We start from the raw sequence: 24,263 nt of genomic DNA on the forward strand, positions 1-24,263 counted from the left end.
TGCCATGATCTTTCCTGGGAAAACCACATTTCAAATCTGGCCTCCAAAGCCAGTCGCCGACTGGGCATCCTCCGTCATGCGACGTCCTTCCTTGGCACACCTGAGCTCCTCATCACATACAAGGCTTTCATCTGCAGCTCAATGGAATACTGCTCTCCCCTCTGGGCTGGTGCTCCTGCATCACACCTAGCCCGTCTTCACGCTGTTGAAACCAAAGCGTTCAGAATCATTGGAATCTCCCGCGATGAAGCTAACTCCGATGGCCTTTCACTCACTCACCGCAGGCAGGTTGGTGGTCTTTTCGTCTTCTACCGACTCCTCTCTGGCCTTGCCCCCCCCCCCAGCTCTCTCTGGGCTCTGTCCCCCAAATATTCCTACAGGTCGCACAAGATCTGCCTGCAACCCTCTTATGGTTAAACTGCCAAAATCAAGACTCTCTGCTCACCTTCACTCCTTAATTCCTCTTTTCCCCTGCCTCTAGAACAAACTCCCTCACTTTTTTCAATCCCACTCCACCCTCCAGGTCTTAAAACAGCTGTTCACCACCATCTCTTATCTTCCCCCATCCAAAACCTTGATCTTTTCTACCCCCGCTAATTTCACCCCAAATCCACTTTTTTGTAATACCAACTTCTGTCCTGGAAGTCCTTGGTGTCCTTGTGTTTTATACTTCCCCCACCCCCCCCCCTTCCCACGCCTCCTCCCCTTCCCACGCCTCCTCCCCTCAAGCCCTCTCCCTCCCACACATGTCCCTGCTCTCACATGTTGTGTTTGTGTGCTTCCCCTTCTCTCCCCATCTTGTCTTCTGCTCCCTCTTTTTATATATTTTGTTTGTCTGGTAGATTTGTTTGTGAAATAAATGTTAGCTCTTTCACGAGCCTCGATTCAGTATACAAAAAAAAAAAAAAAAATGGTGAAAACATAACCTCCATCCACCTTTCGTGGTGGAGGTAATAATAAATGCCTTCAATCTAATCAGTATTTGTATATATTTCATCTTACGACCCACCACTTCCTTTTCAGGGTATGTAATATGTGCATGGCCCATAAAGCCCTTTTTTCATTTTGCACCATTTTATTTCACTCCTAAGCTTCACCCGTGTCCACGTCCAATCGGTGCAGGCTGCTTTTTAAACATTTTAATCCTTTGAGGATGTCGTGATAGAATGACAGTTATGTCTGCCATGGATAAATTATTGAGAAGTTGATCGTTTTCATATGTTGATGCATTAGTGATGTGCGGTAGTTTCGCTATGTTGTTGCCTCTATCTTCCTTTGTATGGACTGCATTGAAAACAGCCGTCTTTAACTTCCTCTTTCTCCTGTTTTAGTGTCTTCTCTTTGCCACTTTGACGCTGGGCCTGAGGATGCACATGTTGATGTGAATCAGAAATGGAATACCATCCCTGCTATGCGTGGTTCTTCGAAGCTCAATACGGACTCCCTGTCACATGACAACAGGCCCAGCTGGCTCAGCTCTGGTACACTATACCTGTTGAAATATTTATGTGGCTTTTGTTGTTTTTACTGCATGAACATTTGATTGTATCTTTCCAATTCAGCACCATCTGAAGTAGGAGTTGAAACATAGGCTTAAAACCCTCATCTATGTTGAACCTCTTGGTCTTCTGCAATTAGTTTGGCTTCATCAAAACTTTCTTACACGCTGGCGTCACTAGGGTGTCGCGGGCGGTGCGGACCGCACCGGGTGACACGATCAGAGGGGGTGAGACCAAATTTTTGCAGTGTCAAGGCTTTCCGATCTTGCGATATTATCAATTGTAAGTGAGTTGGCGAAAGGCATTGATTTCGATCAAGTGATTCACAAGTTCGCAGCTTTGAAGGCCAGGAAAGGAAAGTTCTGGATTAGTCGAGATGTTCACTAAGTGCTGAAATGCTGTGTATTTGTTCCTGTTTATTTTTATGGTATTATTTAAGTTATGAGTACATTTCCATATGCATTTGTCTACAAGTTCTACATTATTTGGGCCGTTATTGATTGTGCAAACCAAATCCATTAATGTATCTCATGTAACAATAAAGTTTAACGTTAAAATCGACATAATTTTGATGCAGTTCTTAAACATTTTTACTTCGAATTCTATTGTTTTCTGACCGAATTTTCACTTTAACCACGTGAAACGATGTAAATGTAAATACATTTCGGCTGTGCGTATGATATTGTAATTTTAATTCTGCTAGTTGTTTATGTCACTACTATTGCCATTACATTCAGTGATGTACGGGAATTACGATTTACGAGTAACATCAGTACAAAAACATTACTAAGGATTCTGTATGGTCTGGTACGGGAGGAGGTCCGTGTCGTCAGGTTCACGATGTTTTTTCGTTCAAATTTTTTGGAGATTAGCAAAACTATACATTTCTGTAATATTCAGAGCATGAGGAATCCAAACATTAATGTTTCCATTTGCGTAGACACCTTTGTGAAAATGACACTCAGGACAGAGATGAAGATCTGTAAAAGCATTTTCCTGAACGGCATAGACCTCGTAGATCCTGTGTATCGGACTTATAGTTCAATCTGATACTAACAAGGCTGCTTTCTTGCTTTATAAACCCATACCTATAACTTCAAAGGACTTGCAATATCATGTATTATGTAATACGGTTATATCACAAATATAAAGTCAATGGTTTTCAATCACCTTTGTTTGTTGCTTTTCTATAATCCTGAGCACTATTTCGAGGCCTTTATTGGATTCCTTGACCCAGAAAACATAGGATTAGCATATTTAATTAAGTTTCTATGTTGACTGGAAGCCGAGATAGCGCTAAATATGTATTTTATGGCGGCCATTTTGAAAATCCAAAATCTGTGTCTGTGCAAATGCCAACATTGATTTTCGGATTCTCCATGCTCTGATGATTTCAAAAATGTACAGGTTTACTAATCTCCCAAAATTTTGAACGAAATTATATTTGTTAACATAGTGAACCTGACTAATGGGGCGGGGGGGGGGGGGGGGGGGGGGGTGACACCATGAGTTACCGCATTGGGTGACACCAACCCTAGTGACGCCGCTGTCCTTACACATTCTACTCAAATATTTCTTTATGTCGTGAATCTAATTTTCTTTTATATGATCAGACTCATGGAGTAGCTTTTACCTATTACGAGACATGGTTCAGAAAAATTGGTTTAGTTGGGAAGATCACTTTCAAAAATTAAGGCTCTACCAACTAGTCGCGTTGCCCAGCAGGCAATGTTCGAGTGTGACATTTCGACCTCCTTACTGGTCATCAACCAGGACTGTTCAACCCTGTTCGCTACTGTTATTGTGCTTCCCTCTCTGTCCCCCGCTCCCTTTATTATATGTTCTTATATGAGCCTTGACCATGTTTGCAAAAAGCCCAGAATTGAACAGGCACGCCTGTTAAGTACTCCCCCCCCCCCCCCCGCAAATGGGAGGGAAGCATCACGTGACCACAATATGCAGAGAGTGAGACCGAATGTGTTTTTCATCATTGCCTTTGCACGTGGCATTGTGTGTTCGGCATTTGTGGATCGACTTATCCAAGCATTTTACGTTTCCATTTCACAATAACAACACTTGCAGTTGACCGGAGCATCTCTAGCAGGGCAGAAATTTGATGAACTGACTTGTTGGAAAGGTGGCATCCCATGACGATGCCATCTTGAAAGTCACTGAGCTCTTCAGTTCGGCCCATTCTACTGGCAATGTTTGTCTATGGGGATTGCATGGCTGTGTTCTTGATCATATATACCTGTCAGCAATGGAAGTGGCTGAAACAGCCGGATCCCACTAATTAGAAGGGGTGTCCACATACTTTTGGTCATGTAGTGTGTATATATATATATATATAGTAGGTCTATATATATAGTAGCTATATGCTGGGAAATTACGTGCCCAAACTGGAAATCGAACCTAGGTCCTCTGGTGAGCCCTATCAGCGCTCTGCCATCTTAGGTGCTCTGGTGAGCCCTATCAGCGCTCTGCCATCTTCAGTCCTCTGGTGAGCCCTATCAGCGCTCTGCCATCTTCGGTCCTCTGGTGAGCCCTATCAGCGCTCTGCCATCTTCGGTCCTCTGGTGAGCCCTTTCAGCGCTCTGCCATCTTAGGTGCTCTGGTGAGCCCTATCAGCGCTCTGCCATCTTCAGTCCTCTGGTGAGCCCTATCAGCGCTCTGCCATCTTAGGTCCTCTGGTGAGCCCTATCAGCGCTCTGCCATCTTAGGTGCTCTGGTGAGCCCTATCAGCGCTCTGCCATCTTCGGTCCTCTGGTGAGCCCTATCAGCGCTCTGCCATCTTCGGTCCTCTGGTGAGCCCTATCAGCGCTCTGCCATCTTCGGTCCTCTGGTGAGCCCTATCAGCGCTCTGCCATCTTCGGTCCTCTGGTGAGCCCTATCAGCGCTCTGCCATCTTCGGTCCTCTGGTGAGCCCTATCAGCGCTCTGCCATCTTCGGTCCTCTGGTGAGCCCTATCAGCGCTCTGCCATCTTCGGTCCTCTGGTGAGCCCTATCAGCGCTCTGCCATCTTCGGTCCTCTGGTGAGCCCTATCAGCGCTCTGACATCTTCGATTCTTCAGTTTCGGTTTGATTCCCAGTCTGGGCGTGTAATTTTCCCACATATACCAATGAGTTGTTTACAATCCTCTTCATATACATATATAATATTGAACGCCTGGCAGCAATGGTCGTTACCATAGTCTGCATGTAATATTCCACCATTAACTACAACTGTTCTTAAAAGTGGTTTTCTGTTGTTGCTACTGTCAGACTGCAAGTCATTTTAAGCAGTTAACCACACCCCTTTACGTGTGGTTGGCCCTTGGGCAATTGTGTTGCCATAGCCCTGCCCCCACCTTTCCTGATTGACAGGCGTGCTCCCGCCCACCCATCGTTTCCTTTCATATTCCAATGCTTAGTTGGTAGCTGTACCTGTTTTTCGTGGAATACTTTCAAGTTATGAAAATGTTGTTTAGCCATGGACCTTCCCACTATAAAATGCAGTAGATTCGTGTTTAAACCAAGTAATTAGATTAAAACAATTTCAAGTTATCCTGTCTGAAAACAAGAATAAGAAGATTTACAATTTGGATATTCTGATTCGGTCATTTTTTTTTGAAGTTACTGATGTTGTCCAAATGTTTAATGTTATTGGATGTGAAATCCTCCGCATACGACTACCGTAGTAGGTACTTTTATAGGTTAAGTTTATCATGACAGATTTTCTTTTAAAGGATTTGTTGTGTATTAAACCTATGCAGAGTCCGTGCCATCCCTACATAGTAAGCCTAGTGACTTCCGGATATAAATTTCTCCGACCTTCTCTCCTTCCTGCTTTGAGCTAATTGACAGAGGGAGGTTCTAGTTTGTAGCATTGAGGTGTTCCCCTGTATTTTTTCAGCCATTGCTGGTATCTTGCAGAGTGCAATTTTGTGAGGAAGATAAGCTTGGATGGTGCATTGTCGTCAACTTGTGGAGTCAATGGGAATGGGACATCTTCTCCCAGACCCCAGAGAATCATGATGTTTGTACACCTGCTGAAGGACCCCGTCCATGCTTGCGGTAGGTCTTCGCTGTTACCTGAAAATATCATTTTATTCACCATCTTGAGTAGCAGTGACCCTGCGGGAGAATTCTCTCACCTCTGAACCGTTGTCTTTCTGTTGAATCACCGATAGTTAATCTTGCAAGGTCATGGGTTTTGTGTGCTGACGTGGGGGTACTACTGCTTCGTGCAAAATGCCATCTTGATCTAAAGAAGCATAACATGATTCTGAAGAGATGTTCAACCAGTGGATGTATAAGATTCCACATATGAAAACCAATGAATATATAAGATTTGAAGAGATGGTAAACCACTCGATATAGAATATTCTACACTCGTGGATATTGTTACGGACCAGTATATTAATGTGTTTGTGCTTGGAAAAGGTCACATTTGCTGTTAAGTCACAACACCAACAAGAAGAAGAAGAACAAGAACAACACCAACTAGAGTTCCTAGAACACGATACAGCACACACACAGCATTACACAAGGAAACTAGACCAGGCCACATCAACACCAGGCCAATTTTATCCATCAAAACGATTCAATATAATTAGGGGAATGGGGGGAGGAATGTGAATGAACCATTGTGGCAGGCCCGGGCATATCCCAAGGGTGTCAACATTAAAATGGGGAAATATATTTATTTACATTATTTAAAGAAAAAATATTTTGTGGCTTCTCATTCAGTGGGAGGATTTAAAAATAGATTGTAGTTTTTTAAAGAATAAAATCCGGGGGCTACAGTGCCATAAAAACGTGCCAAAGTATTGATGCTGCGAGGTTGTTTATAACGAGGGTTCGGCCCCGATAGGAGAGTTGACAGAGTAAGCCCTTCCATTTCAGCAGCCGCCTCTCAGTTTTAATCATTAGAGATTCCCAGTTTTTCAAAATGAAGTTTTCGGTACCAAGAAAGACACCTAGATAAAGAAACCAATCTCGTGCCCATTCGAGTTGCTCGGGTAGAGTCGGAGGAGTGGCGCCATTTTGCGGACCAAGATAGAGAGTTTGCTCTTTTTCCAATTCGCTTTTGTGGAACTTGCCAAATTGAATTCATGGACGCATTGAACCAAGGCCAAGAGGTCCTCACCTGAGTGAACGATTGCACAAAGATCGTCTGCATAAGCAATCACCTTAAACGGGTTCGCCTCTGGTTGGGGGAAGGAAACCAAGAAGACGTGCACGCAACCGAACGAGCAAAGGATCAATCGCGAGGGAGTACAAGAGGCCGGAAAGAGGGCAACCATGACAAATGCCTCCACTAGCTGGGAAAGGCTGACATAAAACGTTGTTAACTTTTGTAGACTAAAAGTGTTATTATACAGTAGCTGTATGAGAGACAAAAAATTTCCCCAAAACCAAACCCCCGTAAAACAGAGAAAAGATAAAAATGACCAATGGCATCGAAGGCTTTTTCTTGATCTAGGAACACAAAGCCAACATTTCTTTTTTCGAGAGAGCAGATGACAGAACGAGATAAACTGCCAAAATCAAGACTCTCTGGTCACCTTCACTCCTTCACTCCTCTTTTCTCCCACCTCTGGAACAAACTCCCTCACTCTCTTCAATCCCACTCCACCCTCCAGGTCTTTAAAACAGCTGTTCACCACCATCTCTTATCTTCCCACATCCAAAACCTTGATCTTTTCTACCTCCGCTAATTTCACCCCAAATCCACTTTTTTGAAATACCAACTTCTGTCCTGGAAGTCCTTGGTGTCCTTGTGTTTTATACTTCTCCCTCCCCCCCTCTCGAATTTTTTGCCCACTCCTCCATGCAGAATTCTTTCAGCTGTGCAATGTTTGAGGGGTTTCTTGCATGCACAGCTCGTTTCAAATCCCCCCACAACATTTCGATGGGATTTAAATCCAGGCTTTGACTTGGCCATTCCAGAAACGTCCATTTCTTTCTTTTCAGCCATTCCTTGGTGGATTTACTGGTATGTTTAGGGTCATTGTCATGTTGCAAGGTCCACCTTCGGTTGAGCTTCAACTTTCCGACAGATGGCCTCACATTATCCTCAAGCACCCTCTGGTACAATGAAGAATTCCTGGTGGATTCTATGACGGTGAGCTGCCCAGGGCCTGATGCAGCAAAGCTGCCCCAAACCATAATATTTCCACCACCATGCTTTACAGTTGGTATCAGGTTCTTGTGGTCAAATGCTGTCTTTGGTTTTTGCCAAACATGTCTTCTGGTACTGTGGCCAAATAGCTCTACCTTTGACTCATCTGTCCAGAGCACATTGTTCCAGAAGTGCTGGTCTTTGCCGAGGTGTTCATTGGCAAACTTTAGTCTTGCCCTGATGTTCTTTCTGGACAGCAAAGGTTTCCTCCTGGCACACCTCCCATGTAGATCAAATTTGTGCAGCCTCTTTCTAATGGTAGACTCGTGCACTTTGACATCAACAGTGGCAAGAGCTACCTGTAGGTCCCTTGATGACATTATGGGGTTCTTAGAGACTTCTTTCAGCATCTTGCGGTCTGCTCTCGGGCTGAACTTGCTGGGGCGGCCTGGCCTGAACAAGTTGGCAGTTGTTTGGAATCTTCTCCACTTGTAGATGATCTTCCGGACAGGCGAATGATTGATTTCAAATTGTTTGGAGATCTTTTTAAATCCCTTCCCAGACTCGTAAGCATCTATAACCTTCTCTCTGAAGGCCTCAGAGAGCTCTTTTGATCCAGGCATGGTGACGCCACACACTTCAAACAACAAAGAGCAAACCAAACGAAATGTCTGAGGTTTAAATAAGACAGGTTCCTCCAAGATCCTCTCTAATGATGTTCTAATGATTTGCACCTAAGCTGGTGCACCTGATTCTAATTTTAGGTATTTGAAGTAGTGATAAATGTCGGGGTGTACTTACTGTTTCCACATGCGAAATTTGCATTTATGTTTATTTAAGTTATACAATGGACTACAAAATGTAAATGTTTCATCATATTTGTTATATTATATCACCTTTATCTATCAATATTGTTTAAATGAAGATCAAATAGCTGTATGTTGAAATATGTTGAAAAAGTCAAAACTTTACGTGGAGTGTACTTACTTTTTCACGTGACTGTATACTGCTGACAAAAGGTTTTAATTTGCGCCTTGGCATTATCTCACCATTGATTGAGGGAAGAAAAGGAAGGCTTCCACAAAAGCAGTGTGCCCCAGAAGGCCCGGAAAGCTTCAAGGAAAGCTTGATCCTCTAAAAGGTCCACATTAAATATCCAATGTGCAGCTCCATAGTTCTGTATTGGAGAAAGAAGAGAAAAGGTGATCATGTGATGATCGGAGAAAGCAATTGGTACAATTTGCACATTGCCCATCATGTTAAGAAAATTACTATTTATGTAAACACGATCTAGCCTAGCGAAGGAAAGCCGACCGTCAAGATAGCGACACCATTTATATTGGTGTATGAGGGGGTTGTGAAGTCTCCACGCATCAACGAAATAAAATTTAGATAAAACCCTTGCCACGTCAAGTCCGACGACTGTACGAGCTGGATGAGGTTCTTCACCGTTCCAGTCCATGGCAGAGTCTAGAGTACAATTAAAATCCCCACCCAAGCAAACAAGACTATTAAAATCTACGTGCTTGAGTGATGTTTCAAACTGTGTGAAGAAAGTGACCCTGTCAGTGCTGTCACTGGGTGAGTAGACATTAAAACGTGTGTGCTTATAACCATTGTAGGTGAAAGAGACACAAATTAGGTACCCCTTAATTATGTCTTCAAAAACAATGTCAGTTTGGAGGAAAGAAGATGACAAGAATATAGCTACCCCGGGTCGAGGGCAAGCCAAGCTGCTGAAAAACCATCGGCCGTTCATCAACCTTCGCCACTGGCTTTCACTAGAAGGGCTGCATCTCGTCTCCTGTAAAAACAAGATGTCAATATGCTTTTCCTCAGTGAGAAATTTGACCTGGGTCTTGCGCAATGGGGACTGCCCCCCATTGATATTCAGGGTAGCTACAGAAAAGGTTATGTGAAGAAGAAGGAGAAGGGGTTATATAGCGGAAGGTTGGTCTACTTGTAGCTCTTCCTTCGCTTTGATGATGTACTTCTTAAGGCGGTATACTTCTTGTTCCCCAACTCCCGAGCTGGCTTGACTTCAGAACGAGATATTTCGCGGAGGTTATGAAGATTGTTCGGTCTGAAAAGAAATCTTTCACCTTTACTCACCTCTTCCGAAAAGTGTCCTTCAGGAATTTTAGAATTTCTGCGGGTGTGATGCTCGGATCACCCTCCGGCTCATGAGACAACAACGATTCGTTCCAAGCCTCAATGCTGATGCCAGAAGTGAGGGATGAGGCTCCATCGGAGTCATAGTTCAATTCAATTGATCAGCGTGAGTCTCACCTTGCAATGGTAAAGCAGGCTGAACTGCAGCAGCAGATGATGCATGTGCCATCCCTTGAATGTCTTCAGGTTTTGGAGGCGTCTGCAAATCAGACAAAGATGGTACAGGGGCTGCAAGATTTACCTCTTCATGACCCACTATGGTCATGCCACGCTCCGGAATTATATGGGGCATTTCAACGACAGAACTTGTACATGTAATGAGAGCACAGCCTGGGACATCCTGAGGCACAACCCTCCTCAGGTGTGCCATGCCCGGCTGAGACAGAAACTGCGCATTCCATGTCCGCACAGCCCGGGGCATTCTGAGGCACGACCTCCTCAGGTGCCTCACGCCCTGCACAGACAGAAACTGTACATTCCATGTCCGCACAGCCCCGGATATTTTGAGGGATGACCTCCTCAGGTGCCTCACTCCCCGCAGAGACAGAAACTATACATTCCATGTCCGCACAGCCCGGGACATTCTGAGGCACGATCTCTTCAGGTGCCTCACTCCCCGCAGAGACAGGCTAAAATGGGCTCATCGTTGACCTCAGCAGTTAAAGGAGCTGCAGGTCCATTATTGTCATCACAAGCAGCTCTTTCACTCTGATTCATAAATTCTTTGTCATCATCAGGAGTTAGAGATGCAAATCTATTGTGCAAGGTTATGCCGGTAGCACAAGGAGCCACCTCGGTGAGGGGTCCGCTGTCGTTTCCGGTCAACACAATCTTTTTTCAATCCGTTGTTGCTGCTTCGTTATTATCATTTGGCCGTTTGTGCTTCTTCCGAGCAGTAACAACAGCGAAACCTCCGTCATCCACGGAGGTATCTCTCACTGCTGCTGTTGATGTTGACAGCTGATTGTCCACAGCATCACCAGGTGCCGCCTGCTTCAGCATGCCCACGGGGACAGTTACCTTCGTACAGGTATCTCTCACTGCTGTTGTTGATGTGGACGGCTGATTGTCCACAGCATCACCAGATGCCGCCTGCTTCGGCATGCCCACGGGGACAGTTACCTTCGTACAAGTATCTCTCACTGCTGTTGTTGATGTCAACGGCTGATTGTCCACAGCATCACCAGGTGCCGCCTGCTTCGGCATGCCCTTGGGGACAGTTACCTTCATACAGGTATCTCTCACTGCTGCTGCCAATGTGGACGGCTGATTGTCCGCAGCATTACCAGGTTCTGTCTGCTCGGTTGTTCTCACGGGGACAGTTACCTTCGTGCAGGCACCTTTAACATGTCCGTGTTGCCCGCAAATGAAACAGGTTGTCGTTTCGGTCGACACATATATTTGATAGTTATGACCATTTAGCAACAGCGTTATGGTCACATTAACCATCTGAGCATTGTCTTTGAGGATAATATAACAATGATGCCGGAAGGTCATGATGTGTTGGAGCGAGGGGTCTGCTCGAAGTCGCATATCATGGATATCCGGGACACGACGGTGCTGAACCTATTAAGTGAAGAGACAATGTGCTCGCTTTTTATAAAGGGCGGTAAATTCGACAAAATGATTCGAACCGCCGGTGTGTCCATCGGACTAACACTGATGTAAATGCCCTGGGGTACGGACAGACCGTGTTCTACCACCTCATTAACAAGGCTTTCCTTTGATACAAAATCCACGATCCTGTGGTTCATTCTGGAGGTGGCGAGGACATTATCCAGGCCGACAAGGTTACCAATACTGGTTACCACGTCCTCGACACTCACTCCGTCAAGCAATAAGCCTGTGTTTACAAGTCAATGACTCATACCTGCTATTGTGCAAACGAACGTTCACCATAGCTATAAATAAATGAAACTAAAGAAACGGTTTCAAAACAAAACAAAAGAGAACCTGTCGCGAGCAAAACCTGCAGGCGAAGGTAAAAGTAAGGTAAAAATAAATGAAAAGCCGATAGCCGACTATAATGAGAAACACAGCAAGCAGAGCACAGGCCCGAAGAACACAAGGTTCTTTAGGCCTCACACACAAACTCACCAAGCATGCTCTCTCTCTCTCTCTGTCTGTCTGTCTGTCTGTCTCTCTGTCTGTCTCTCTGTCTGTCTCTCTGTCTGTCTGTCTGTCTCTCTGTCTGTCTCTCTGTCTGTCTCTCTGTCTGTCTCTCTGTCTCTCTCTCTCCCTCTGGGAAAACTTCACAAACACGTACAAGGACACAAAGGGAGTGAAACGGGGATAGGAGAGACACCAACACAACACAGTACTCACAGCTCCACACACAGCCACCATTATGCCACACCCACCCACGACTCGCCAATGACCAGCAGGGGGCGAGAGAGATATTTTTTTTGTTTGTTTTTTGCTCCTCTTTATTGCAAGGAATCATTCAATATGATTACAGACAATTATGTCCAAACGAAAGAGTTATGGCTTACATTTCAAAATAAAAAATACATGCAACACACGCGGAGAAAGAGCATGGTGGATGGGGTAACATAGAAGCAAAGATTCCAGATTATAAATTAATTACAAGAACACCATTGACCAAGCTACATAAAGATTGTCTGGTACACCATTGTTTTTCGAAGACAGCAGAATCATGGGTTACAAACTCAAAATGGACACGAGATGTAACCGACGCTTTAAATATTTTTTAAACGTCATCAGCTAAAATATCAATGTTCTGCAATTTCCGTTTCCTTGATAAATAAATGGCAAGTTTTGCTTCGGAGCACAAGAAGTTCTCTAAAAAACATTCATTTTTACATAGGTGAGAAATATTAAAACCATACCCGCAAAAACACAATGTGTAAAAATCAAACCGAGCCCCTGAGTCACACGTAATAAAATTTTTAAAAGGGAGGACAATCTCGAATGCTCAATAAAAGCATGAAAAATGGTTTCAGGGGCATCGCAAAAGGGGCACAATTCTGAATTATCGGAACACATGTGATGGGACAGAATATTGCAAGGCAAGATGTAGTGCGCCAGCCGCCATTGTAAATCCCTAGAGCGCTTGACGATTGGCTCCTTATACATCACGTGCCATTTAATTGTTGCGGAATGGCCAGCTTGAAGCAGCACTTTCCAATGAGTTTGTGGCTCCGCAGATCTGCCAGGAATGAGTGTTAACATTTAGACTACACACCGAGGATTTCTCCGTCGAGTTAAAGGAGATAAAACCCTGAAACGAAATTAAAAGACGAGGAAAAGGACATTGGGACAGAGGGAGGGCAGCCTCAATCTCTGGATCACACTTTAGCCCAGTTAGTTTAAAAGCTCGTGAAATCATAGAGAAAATCCTTCCAATAACTCTGATGGACCTCACACCAGTGGCCACGGCGACATTAGCAGCTAGCTTCCATCTATATGTAAAGTAAAGTTGACACCAATAACTTTTGCACAAAAGAACGGTCACTACAGACCCCTTTAAAAAAGGGATTAAAAATAATTGGTTCATTTAAAAACATTTGGAGAGTGTCGGCACTGGTGTCACGGCAAACAGCAACTGTCCGCCATGCCTCCAGCATGCTTCTGTAAAACAAGGTGATCGATGTTATGTCAACCCTCGCTGTGTCAAGAAGAAAGAGTTCGTCACCAAAACCAAGTCTCCCAGCTTGCCTGAGCAAGCAGTGAGCGAAGGCTTTCCATGGAACGTCGGAATACACCAGCCTTCGTAATGCAAGGAGGCGAAAAGCCATCACTTTACTTGTTACATCTATCAATCCCTGTCCACCTTCAGCGAAGGGCAGACTTAGTATGCCGGGCCGGAGCCAGTGCTTCCCATCCCCCCAAAAAATTGATAAAAATACTTTGGAGCTTTTTAAGAATAGAACCTGGGGCCTGTAGAGCCTATGTCACAGCATCGATGCCATGAGGTTATTGATGACCAGGGTACGACCTCGATAGGAAAGCTGTCTCAATAGTCCCCTCCATTTTTGCAGCCGCTGCTCAGTCTTAGTAATCAGTGATTCCCAGTTTTTAGAAGTAAAATCCTGAGTGCTGAGAAAGACCCCAAGGTAACGTATCCCAGGGGGATACCATTCCGTGGACCTAAGTAAAGAGCTTTGGTCTTCTGCCAGTTGACCTTTACGGAGCTAGCCAAGGTAAACTCATTTGTGGACTCGACCAAGGCACAGATATCTTCATCAGAATGAACAAACGTGCAGAGGTCATCCGCATAAGCAATGGTCTTTACCAGATTGGCCGATGGCAGAGGCCAAAAACCACGAAGCAGTGCACAAACGATTCAGAAGAGGCTCAACGGAGAGGGAATAAAGAACGCTGGACAAAGGGCACCCTTGGCGAATACCCCGAGTCACAGAGAAAGGCTGACTTAAAATATTATTCACCTTAAGCAGGCTAAAAATATTATAATACAATAATTTGATGTGACCGATGAAAGTTTCTCCAAAACCAAACCCCGCTAAAACAGCAAAGAGGTAAAAATGATCAATAGTATCAAAAGCCTTTTCTTGGTCTAAAAACACTAGACCAACATTTCTTTGTTCCGCGGTACAAATGTCAATCACGTCACGCACAATAAAAATGCAATCATGTATTGTTATTTTCGGGATACAATAGGATTGATCGGGGTGTACAATATCCCCGATGACAGGCTTGAGGCGGTTTGCAAGAGTTTTTGAGATAATTTCATAGTCCGTGCAAAGGAGGGAAATTGGACGCCAATTCCTAAGTTGTTGCAGTTGTCTCCCTTCTTGGGTTTAAGGGCAAGTACAGCCCTACGACAACACAGTGGTAATAAGCCTGAAAGCAGGCCCTTGATTAAGAGGCCGAGCAGTTCGGGTCCCAGTTGGTCCCAGAAGGCCTTATAGACCTCCGCAGGGATTCCATCCAGCCCCGAAGCCTTGCCTGTGGGCAAAGTTTGCAAAGTGGCAAAGAGTTCCCCTAAGGTAACTTCCTCGTCCAGTTGCTGCCGTGCAGACTCAGATAGGGTTGGCAGAGAAGCAGTCAAGGAAAGAATCACATCATTTTTTGTGTTCCTGGCACAATACAAATCAGAAAAATATTCTTTGACCAAAGTTCTGATATGGTTTTGGTCCTGAGTCGTTCGACCTCCTTGTGTGCACAGCGAAGTTATTTGCTGGTTTCTCTTCGCTCGCAGTTCCAAACCAAAGATGAATTTCGAAGAGGTATCAATGAAACACAGGTTATCCATTCGTAGTCTTATTAGAGTCCCTTGAGCCCACTTCACACAGAGCTCAGCAAGGAGGGCTTTCTTCTTCACAATTAAAGAACAAGTCCTTTCAGCGCTGGGGGCTGGAAGGTTTGATTGCAAAGACAAGATCTCTTTGGCCATGAGAGATTGTAGTGCTGTTTTATTCTTCATTAGCAAAAGTGCTTCAAACGCAAAAGTGCATTAGCAAAAATTGTAGTGCTTCGCAAAAGGACCTAATCTGGGTCTTAGCGTTATCCCACCATTGCCCGAGGCAAGAGAAGGAAGGCTTCTGCAACTTTAGAACTTCCCAAAAGGCCCGGAAAGCATCAATAAATGCGTCGTCTTGCAAGGGACTCACATTGAAAGTCCAGCAAGTGGCACCGCGATTTTGGGTCGGAGAAAGGATACGAAGGATGGCCATATGGTGGTCCGAAAAACCGCTCGGGGCTACATCAGCGTAGCCCACAACGTTTAAAGAGTCACTGTTGACATAGATTCTGCCCAGCCTCGCAAGAGACAGTCAGCCATTTGCACAGCTGCACCATGTATATTGATTGACATGCGGATGGATTCTGGAGCCATTTTAACGTTTCCGTGGACGCATATACCTGGTAATCCTGATTATCCACACGAAACGTAAATACCATGTTGAGCACCTTGTCCACATTGGATGCAGGAAACACAATGTATGCCTGCCGCCGGAAGTACATGATATGTTTGGCCTGCTCGTTGCGACACCCCAAAGATAACATCGTGATCTGCGACACCAAGAAAGCTCTTTTAAAATTAAATCATTTTTCAGGAATGGGGGACAATTTGATATCATGACTTTCACGGCTGGGGTGTTCAGTGGGGAAACCAGGACAAAGTGTCCATTTTCGGTAGACAAACCGGTCGCAACAATTTCATGTACAAGCTGCTCTTCAGCAACGAATATAAACAGCCATTTATTCAACCCTGAAGTTGCACGGATTTTCTCAGGCCCGATTTTATTACCCACCACAATAACGATGTCTTCCACGCTGACCTCGTTAGGGGGAACGCACGTGCCGACATTATTACGATCAGAAAAACCCTTGGCCTAAGCCGAGTTGGATTTGGGGAGGGTGGAGGGGCAGGAGGTACAGCTTTCTGTACAAGTAGGGAAAAAACGAATAAGCGCTACTCGGCATACACCAGGATGAGCAAAACGATCGCGAGTAAACACACCTCTCAATGACGAAAAGGGTGAGAAACCACAACCCGTCAGAGTGCCGATGGACTCGCCCCTCGATCTCACCGAAAGGCGTGGGCTCTCCTCTCTCTTTCTGTCTGAAGAAAAACGAAAGTGGAGAAAAAAATGAAATAGAGATAGCAACACAAGTGAAGAGTGCAATGGAGGCGGGGGGGGGGGGGGGGTATGAGGGGAACGAGTGGGGGAAGGGGGGAACGGTCGGAGGAAGGGGAGACCGGGCGGGGAGAATGGGCAGGGAACTGGGAGTTGGGGGGGAGGAAAATGGGAGGGGAGGATGAGGGTTGTACCGGGTTTGATGAAAATGGAGTGGTGGGGGCAGACAGAGAATAGACAATGTGAGGATAAACAAAAATGGAAAAGAAAAAGGTGAAAAGAACGACCAAAAGGGGGTAGAAAGATCGAAGGTCGGAGCAGCTCGCACCTATCCACACATGCACAGCCGCCATCTTGCCACGCCCAACACACAAACGGCCAGCAGGGGGCGAGAGAGAGAGAGAGAGAGAGAGAGAGAGAGAGAGAGAGAGAGAGAGAGAGAGACTGACTGTTTCTTCCTTTTATTACAAGAGTACAAAAAATCAGTTATGTTCAGTCACAAAGAAACAAAACACAATAAAATGGTCTCAAGGAAAGGTTATTTTCAAGTCATCATCATCAAGTGTGCATATGACATCATTAAAACCCCACTTTTCTTTAAAACATGTTAAATTCTTGTTCATTTTAAAAAACCGGTACTCTAGCTTTAGTCTTGCATTTACAAGAGCCTTAAGGGTGAGCAGTACATCACATGACGAGTCAGAAGCGTTTCCCATTTTTTTCTTCCTGGATTTATAAATTGCAAACTTGGCCTGGCCAATTAAAAAATTCATTAAAACCACATTCCTAAGGGAAGACGGTCCTAAAACACCATAAATAAAAACATTGTAATTGAAGAGGGAACCAAGCTTCACAAAGCGTTCCTGAAGGAATGTAAAAAGAGGTTGCAATCGTTCACACTCCAGGTATATATGCGGTAGGGTTTCAATGGATGCACAGAAAGGGCATAGATTAGAGTTAGCAGTAGAAAACCGGTTCAGTAAAACATTATAAGGTAAAATCCAGTGTACAAGTTTCCATTGAATATCTCCAACATACTTTGGAGTAGGCAAGAGATAAAAACTTCGCCAATTGGGGCAATTGGGTGGTATTGGGGGTAAAACATCCCGCCATCGAAGCCTCGGGTGCTCAGAAAATGTTTTTGCGTATAAAATTTTAACGTACGCGTTGTACAGAGTTTTCTTTGGAAAGGCGGGAAGGGATAATGCAGTATCATCAGGGCTGTTCAGGCCAGGGGACAGATTAAGTGGCGGGCTGAAGACTAGGAGTTTGGGGAAGTCACCCGCTGTTTCCTCGGGGGAAGGGCCAAGTTCCTCGCAGGTATTACGATACGTTGTGGATATCCCTTGAAGGAACCGAGAGATGATCCTGACAGATTTTATTCCGGTTTTTTGTGCCACAGCGGCAGCACTCAGCCGGCAGCTCCCAGACTCTGTCATGAGGTCTTTCACTCGCAGCAGCTTGGCATCAACAAAACGTTGAACGAGTCCCCTATTATTCAAGCTGTTTTCCAGGAAGGGGTTGTAGCATAGGGGCTCGTTCAACAACATTTCCATGTTGTATGTTGCCATTTCACGGGAAAAGGACAGGGCTTGCCAGGCGTTCATCACCCCTTGGTAAAAGGTGGGCAGCAAGGATGAATCGATTTGATGAGGGTTCATCAAGAAAAGTTCTCGGTCGTAACCCAGCTTGCATGTGAGCTGTAATATGCAGTTAGCCAGAGGCCTCCAGAGTAGGGCTTCATCTCCATATACAAGTTGGCGCACGATATGAAGCCGGAAGACCATAATCCGGCTGCGGATATCAATAAGACCTTGGCCACCTTCAGCGAGTGGCAAGTATGCCACGGGGGGTTGGAGCCAGTGTTTCCCGCTCCAGAAAAAGTCGACAATGCTCTTTTGCAGTGTAATAAGAAGGCTCCCAGGCGGTTGCAGGCATATCATCTTATGCCATAGCATAGAGGCGACAAGATTGTTAATGACGAGAGTTCTTCCGTGGTACGAAAGTTGGAAAAGAAGTCCTTTCCAGCGGGCCAGTTTTGCCATTACCTTGTCTGGTAATCCCACCCAGTTCTGCTGCTCAAAGGTGTTGTCTCCGAGGAAAATACCGAGGTATTTAATGCCACTTTTCTGCCAGTTCACTCCTCCTGGTAGGACAATTGGCGGGCAATCTCCAGGTCCTATCCAAAGGGCTTCACTCTTCTTCCAGTTTACCTGGCCTGAACAAGCCTGACAATATGTTTTTAGTGCCTGAGCCACCGCAGTGACGTCAGTACTATTTTTTATATAAATACAGACATCATCTGCATAGGCAGAGACTTTTAGCGGTGTGGTAAGAATTGATCCAGTGAAGCCAGAAATGTGCGTACGTAATTGGAGCAGAAGAGGTTCGATGGCAAGAGAGTATAAAAGTCCAGATAGCGGGCAACCTTGCCGTACTCCCCGTTGTACAGCAATGGGGCTACACAATACTTGATTAATTTTAAGAACACTGGATATATTACAATACAAAAGTTTAACGTACGAGATAAAAATAGGTCCAAACCCAAAATTCTCTAAAACTCTAAAAAGGTACATGTGGTCAATACAGTCAAAGGCTTTTCCTTGGTCAATAAAAAACAGACCAACATTCATATTAAAATTGTTACAAAACCGAATGGTATCACGGATAAGAAAGATATTATTAAAAATAGTACGTCCAGGAATACAAAAGGATTGATGTTCTCCTATTAGTACATTCATAAAAGGTTTCATTCGATTAGACAAGGCTTTGGCTAAAATTTTATAATCCGTACATAAAACAGAAATAGGACGCCAGTTCTCTATAAGTTGAGTGTCCGCTTTCTTAGGAATTAAGGTGGTGACTGCTCTCCGGCAACTCCACGGCAGTTGTCCATCCTCTAAACATTCATTCAATACCCGCAGTAGGTGAGGTCCAATGGTGTCCCAAAAAAACTGGAAAAATTCACTTGTCAGCCCATCCAGTCCAGGGGCTTTATCAGGTTCCAAGGCCTTCAAGGCAGCGGTGAGCTCAGGTAACCTAAGAGGATCCTCCAACTGCTGCTTCTGATCCTCCGCCAATGTTGGAAGGTTAGAAACAAGTTCCGATATTGCATCCTGGTTAATGTCATGCCGCATAAACCGTTGTTTAAAATGTTTCCGGGCACATTCCCTGATTCTGCCATCTTCATAAAGGAGTTCCCCATCATGGAGCAAGCGTGTAATCATTGACGAAGAGGCCCCCCTTTTAAGGCTGAAGAAGAATTTGGTTGGAGCATCAAGGTCGTGTATGTACCTCATCTTCAGGCGCAATAAAGCATTTTGTGCTCGCCTTTCGGATATGGAATTCAGTAAGGCCGTTTTTCCATGGATTTGTTGCCTCATTCCCTGGTAGCTCACACTTGCGGTTCCCTGAAGCTGTTCCTGTAATTCCAGGATTTCATCTTCAAGTAAGGTTGTGGTTTTTCTTTCCTCTTGAACACCATACGCACGATATTGTTGGCAGAACAGTCTAATGTGCGTTTTGGCATTATCCCACCATTGTCTGAGGTTTGAGAAATTCCCTTGGGAGGCAACCAGAATATTCCAAATTTCCGGAAAAATGTCCTTAAAGGTACTATCATCAAGTAAGTTGTTATTAAATTTCCAAAAAGCACTCTTGTGTTTCGGGCAGGGGGCAGAAATTTTGAGAAATGTTGCGCTGTGGTCCGAGAATCCTGATGGGCAAATTTTGGATGACAGAACGAGGCGTTCAAGTGGAGGATTAATATAAAACTTGTCCAAGCGAGCAAGTACAATATTACCCTGAATACATCGACACCATGTGTATTGCCTGATTGATGGGTGCTGTACCCGCCATATATCTGTCAAATTCATTTGTTTTAAAAATTGGGTGAGAGGGATTGTGGAGGCAGGATGGGGCTCTGCACTGTTCCTGTCGAGTTGGGGTTGGAGGGTGCAGTTAAAATCTCCACCAATACAAACATGATTGTCTTGGTTTTTTAGGGCGTTTTGACTGTCGAGGGACGTTAGGTGTGTCCCAAGGTCATTAAAAAAAACTCGCCGAGCTACAGGCGTACTTGGGGCATAGATATTAAAAATAGTATAGAATTTTCCATAGTAGTGGAATTCTAGGGATGCTAGGGATCCCTTGTGTATTTCGTCGAATTTAAGCGATGAAGGCGAAAAGGAGGGGCTAAGAATTATTGCGACACCGCCTTTGCGGGAGTCACCGTTACTAAAGAAGGACAGGCTGGGGAAGAGCCTACACCACTCTGCGACACAGCAGTCGTTGGCATGGGTCTCTTGTAAGAGGGCAATGTCAACTTTCTTCTGCAATAAAAAATCCCTTACTTGAACTTTACGGACAGAGCTACATCCTCCGTTAATATTCAGGCTACAAATGGAAAAACTCATTACAGCTATAAGGAGGAGTGACCACCACTCAATTTTTTGATAGCAGTTCATTCTTAGCTTTTTGCAACCACTTCTTTAAACGGTGACGTTGGGAGGAATTGAAATTAAAAACGTGGGGCCGTTTTACCATCAGTTTAGCGGAATGTATAAAATCAGGTAGCTCCGGAAAAAAGGTTTCTATTACAACATTCCTTTTTCGGAATGTGTCCTTAAGAAACCTTTTTATCTCGGAGGGAGGGATTGGAGGGATTTCTTCTTCCTTAAGGCTACCACATTCACTAACAGAGTCATCTATATCAGATGGCTCAGATGGTGTGTCACACTGGTTTTCATCATTTATCTCCTCACCGTCATCACATCCCTCCACGTTATCGGATGGGGCATAGTCCATAGAGGGGGGGGGACGGGGAGGGAGAGAAATGAGCCATCTTCAGGGGAGGGGGGGGGGAGGGGGGGGGTACTAATTTTTGTGGTTCAACCATATCAGTTTCTAGGTCAGTAGACAAGGGCGAGGATTCATCCACATCTATGTCCTCCAATACCGAGAAACGATTTTCTGTGACGAGGGACAAATCTAGGCCAGAGAGGAGGGCCTGTCGGTTTTCAGTTGTAGGTTTTTTAAAGAGGTGACCGTTTTCATCTGTTGTTTGCAGATGTCTTTTTCCTTTTGGGCAGACTAATTGAAACTCGTCCTGGTTAGTGGGAAGAGATTGCAAGGGTTTGGGGGGAGGGGGGGGGGAGGGAGGACGTGATCACCGGGAGGGGGATCCCATCGGCTACCACGGCGGGAGAGGTAGGATCAGTTATAGCAGGCAACAAGCTGTGATTGGACGATGTCGCCTGGGGGGTGAGATCTATAGTTAACAGGAGATGGCTGCAATTAGATCCTTCAGTAGAGGGAGGGGCCCCTGTTTCAAGGGGAGGGGAGGGGGGTACGGCGGGGGGGTTTGGATTGGTGGTAAGAGGGCTTGGGTCGGTGGTGGACAGATTGGGATCAGTGGTGGTAAGGCTTGGGTCGATGGTGGGAAGGTTCGGGTCGGTGGTGGGAGGGCTTGGTTCGGCGGCGGGAGGGCTTGGTTCGGTGGTGGGAAGGTTTGGTTCGGTGGTGGGAAGGCTTGGGTCGGTGGTGGGAGGGCTTGGGTCAGTGGTGGGAGGGTTTGGACCGGTGGTGGGAAGGTGGGGGGGTTGCTTATTCCCGGTTCGGAGGGGAGGTTGCACTTGTGGAGAATTCTCTTTTCAGGGGCAGTCATGCTTAACATGCCCAAATTGTCCGCAGCCAAAACATTTTAGAACGTTGGTGGACACGTACACTGTATATTCGTTCTGTTGATGTTTTAATTTTATTATAAGGTTTAAATCCTTCTGGGAATTTTTTAAAATCATAAACACTTGCCGCCGGAATGAAACCACGTGCCTTAAATCGTTGTTTCATGACCCGAAGGGAATCATGGAGATACGAGACACGATGGTACCGTATCGGGACAACTCTTTAATTAGTACATCGTCGGATACAAATGGGGGGCAATTTGATATCACGACTTTTATCGCTGGGCTATCTAGTGGGGAAATCATTACAAATAAATCTGGATCGATTGTCAAACCCTGTTCGACAATTTGTGGGACACAATCCACGTCGGACAAAAAAATAACGATCCGCTTGTTCATCCGCGAAGCGGCAACAACCTTGTCGATCCCGACAACACGACCGGTTGCGAGGACAACGTCCTCGACACTAACCTCACGTTCCGGGGGTACACAAAAGAACCCGTGCTTACGGGTCAGGCTCTGAAAGGCCGTAAATCGAGATAGTGCAGCTGCCATGCTGGAACAGCTGCACTTACAACCCCGCCCCAACTCGGGGAGGGTGAATATATAATACAATCTTCCCTACCCGAACTCCGGGAATGGGAAGCAATCAGACCTCTCCGATTTCCCTAACTTCGGAAAAGGGAGGCAACAAAACAAACTGAAGGAAGGATAAACGAAAGGAAAAAAAGGAAATAGAGGTTTAAGATGAAGGAGCAAACACCGATCGGGCGACGCCCAAAAACGGCGAACCCTTACCAGCGATCACCCTGTGCTCTCCGGCTCTCTCTCCCATCTCAACGTATATGGGAATCACCAGGAAGACTCCACGAACAGGTACAAGGACACAGAGGGGGGAAAACGGGGGGGGGGGGGGGGGATGGAGCAACAACACAGAGCACTCACAGGCCTCCACAAGCAGACGCCATGACAGTACAACCAGCATGCAAACGACCAGCAGGGGGCGCGAGAGAGAGAGAGAGAGAGAGCGACAGAGAGAGAGAGAGAGAGAGAGAGAGACTTTGACTTTTGAAGCTCTTTTATTATAAAGGTAAGAAAACCATACAAGTCATGCAAATAATAAAGTCACCACAATTCAAAACATGTGCAGCCAAACAACAACAATAAAAACACCAAGCACTAAAATAAAAAACTTAACAAACCATGATCAAGTTTACAAAACCCACCCTTTGCACACCATTTTTCCACAAAGGTTTGTAAATCATCTTTCATTTGGCAAAAAGAAAATTCCATGCGTAACCTTGCCATGACTAGAGCCTTAAACACAATTACCACATCACATAAAATATCAGCATTTGCCAGGAGCTTTGCTTTTCTTGTTTTGTAGATTGCTAATTTTCCAATAGAAATTAAGAAATTAGCAAGAGCAGTCTCAGAGCGTTTTTTATAACTAAGTGGTGTTCCAAAGATAAAAACACGTGTAGAAAAAGAAAAGTTCATACAATTAAAAAAAGTTGATAAAAAACCAAAGAAGGGAGAAAGTCTTGCACAATCTACGTAAGCATGGAAAAGGTCTTCAGAAATCATACAAAAGGGGCATTCCACTGAATTATCCTCATTAAAACGATGTAATAAAACATTGGAGGGCAACACCATATGGGCGAGTCTCCAAGCAATATCACCAGTCCTTTTAACAATCGGTGAAACATACATTGCAGACCATTGCGGATGGGAGGGAGACCCAGAAGGCAGTTTCTCTTTCCATCGAGCCCCAAAAGAAAGAGGCTGTAACGAGGGAAACCGAACTGAGATACACAAACGATACAGTCTCTTTTTATCCTTGCTGGAAAGTGGCGATGAGGATAGCAAGATAGATGTTGTGGCGCTATCAGCTGGCAGGCTAGAGCTAGCACAGATCTGTGGTGGTGTATGGTGGTCACCAATGTTGGCGGTTGAGCTCAGGCCCAGGTGCCTAAAAACACACAGGATTTCCTGTAGGACCTTGGCTACGCTCCTCAAAGATCTGATGCCAGTTCTTACTTGAAGATGTCCTGCGGAGAACCAACTGTTCCTGTTACAGTCACGAAGGTCCTGAGTCGTTTTCACGCCAGCACTCACAAAACGTTGCACAAAGGCACGTGAGCGAGGAATAGCAGGAAAGAGGGCATTATAGAAAAGGGGTTCCCGGAGGAACCTTTCACTGTTGTATGTCCCCATTTGGCGAGTTATTGAAATGGACCGCCAG

General features: G+C 45.1%; 1 protein-coding gene across 5 annotated transcripts in view; it reads left to right on the forward strand.

Moving 5' to 3' along the window:
* Positions 1-24,263, forward strand: part of LOC137418504 (tyrosine-protein phosphatase non-receptor type 13) — a 240,305-nt gene that overhangs the window by 69,915 nt on the left and 146,127 nt on the right. For all 5 annotated transcript variants that reach the window (XM_068104581.2, XM_068104582.2, XM_068104580.2 and 2 more), the window contains exons 16-17: positions 1,332-1,481; positions 5,412-5,552. In XM_068104581.2, the coding sequence (XP_067960682.2) occupies positions 1,332-1,481; positions 5,412-5,552 (291 nt within the window). The remainder of the gene's footprint in view (positions 1-1,331; positions 1,482-5,411; positions 5,553-24,263) is intronic.

This window comes from Myxine glutinosa, chromosome 8, assembly GCF_964187855.1.
Source record: "Myxine glutinosa chromosome 8, kmMyxGlut1.1, whole genome shotgun sequence".
In the NCBI taxonomy this organism is placed as follows: domain Eukaryota; kingdom Metazoa; phylum Chordata; class Myxini; order Myxiniformes; family Myxinidae; genus Myxine; species Myxine glutinosa.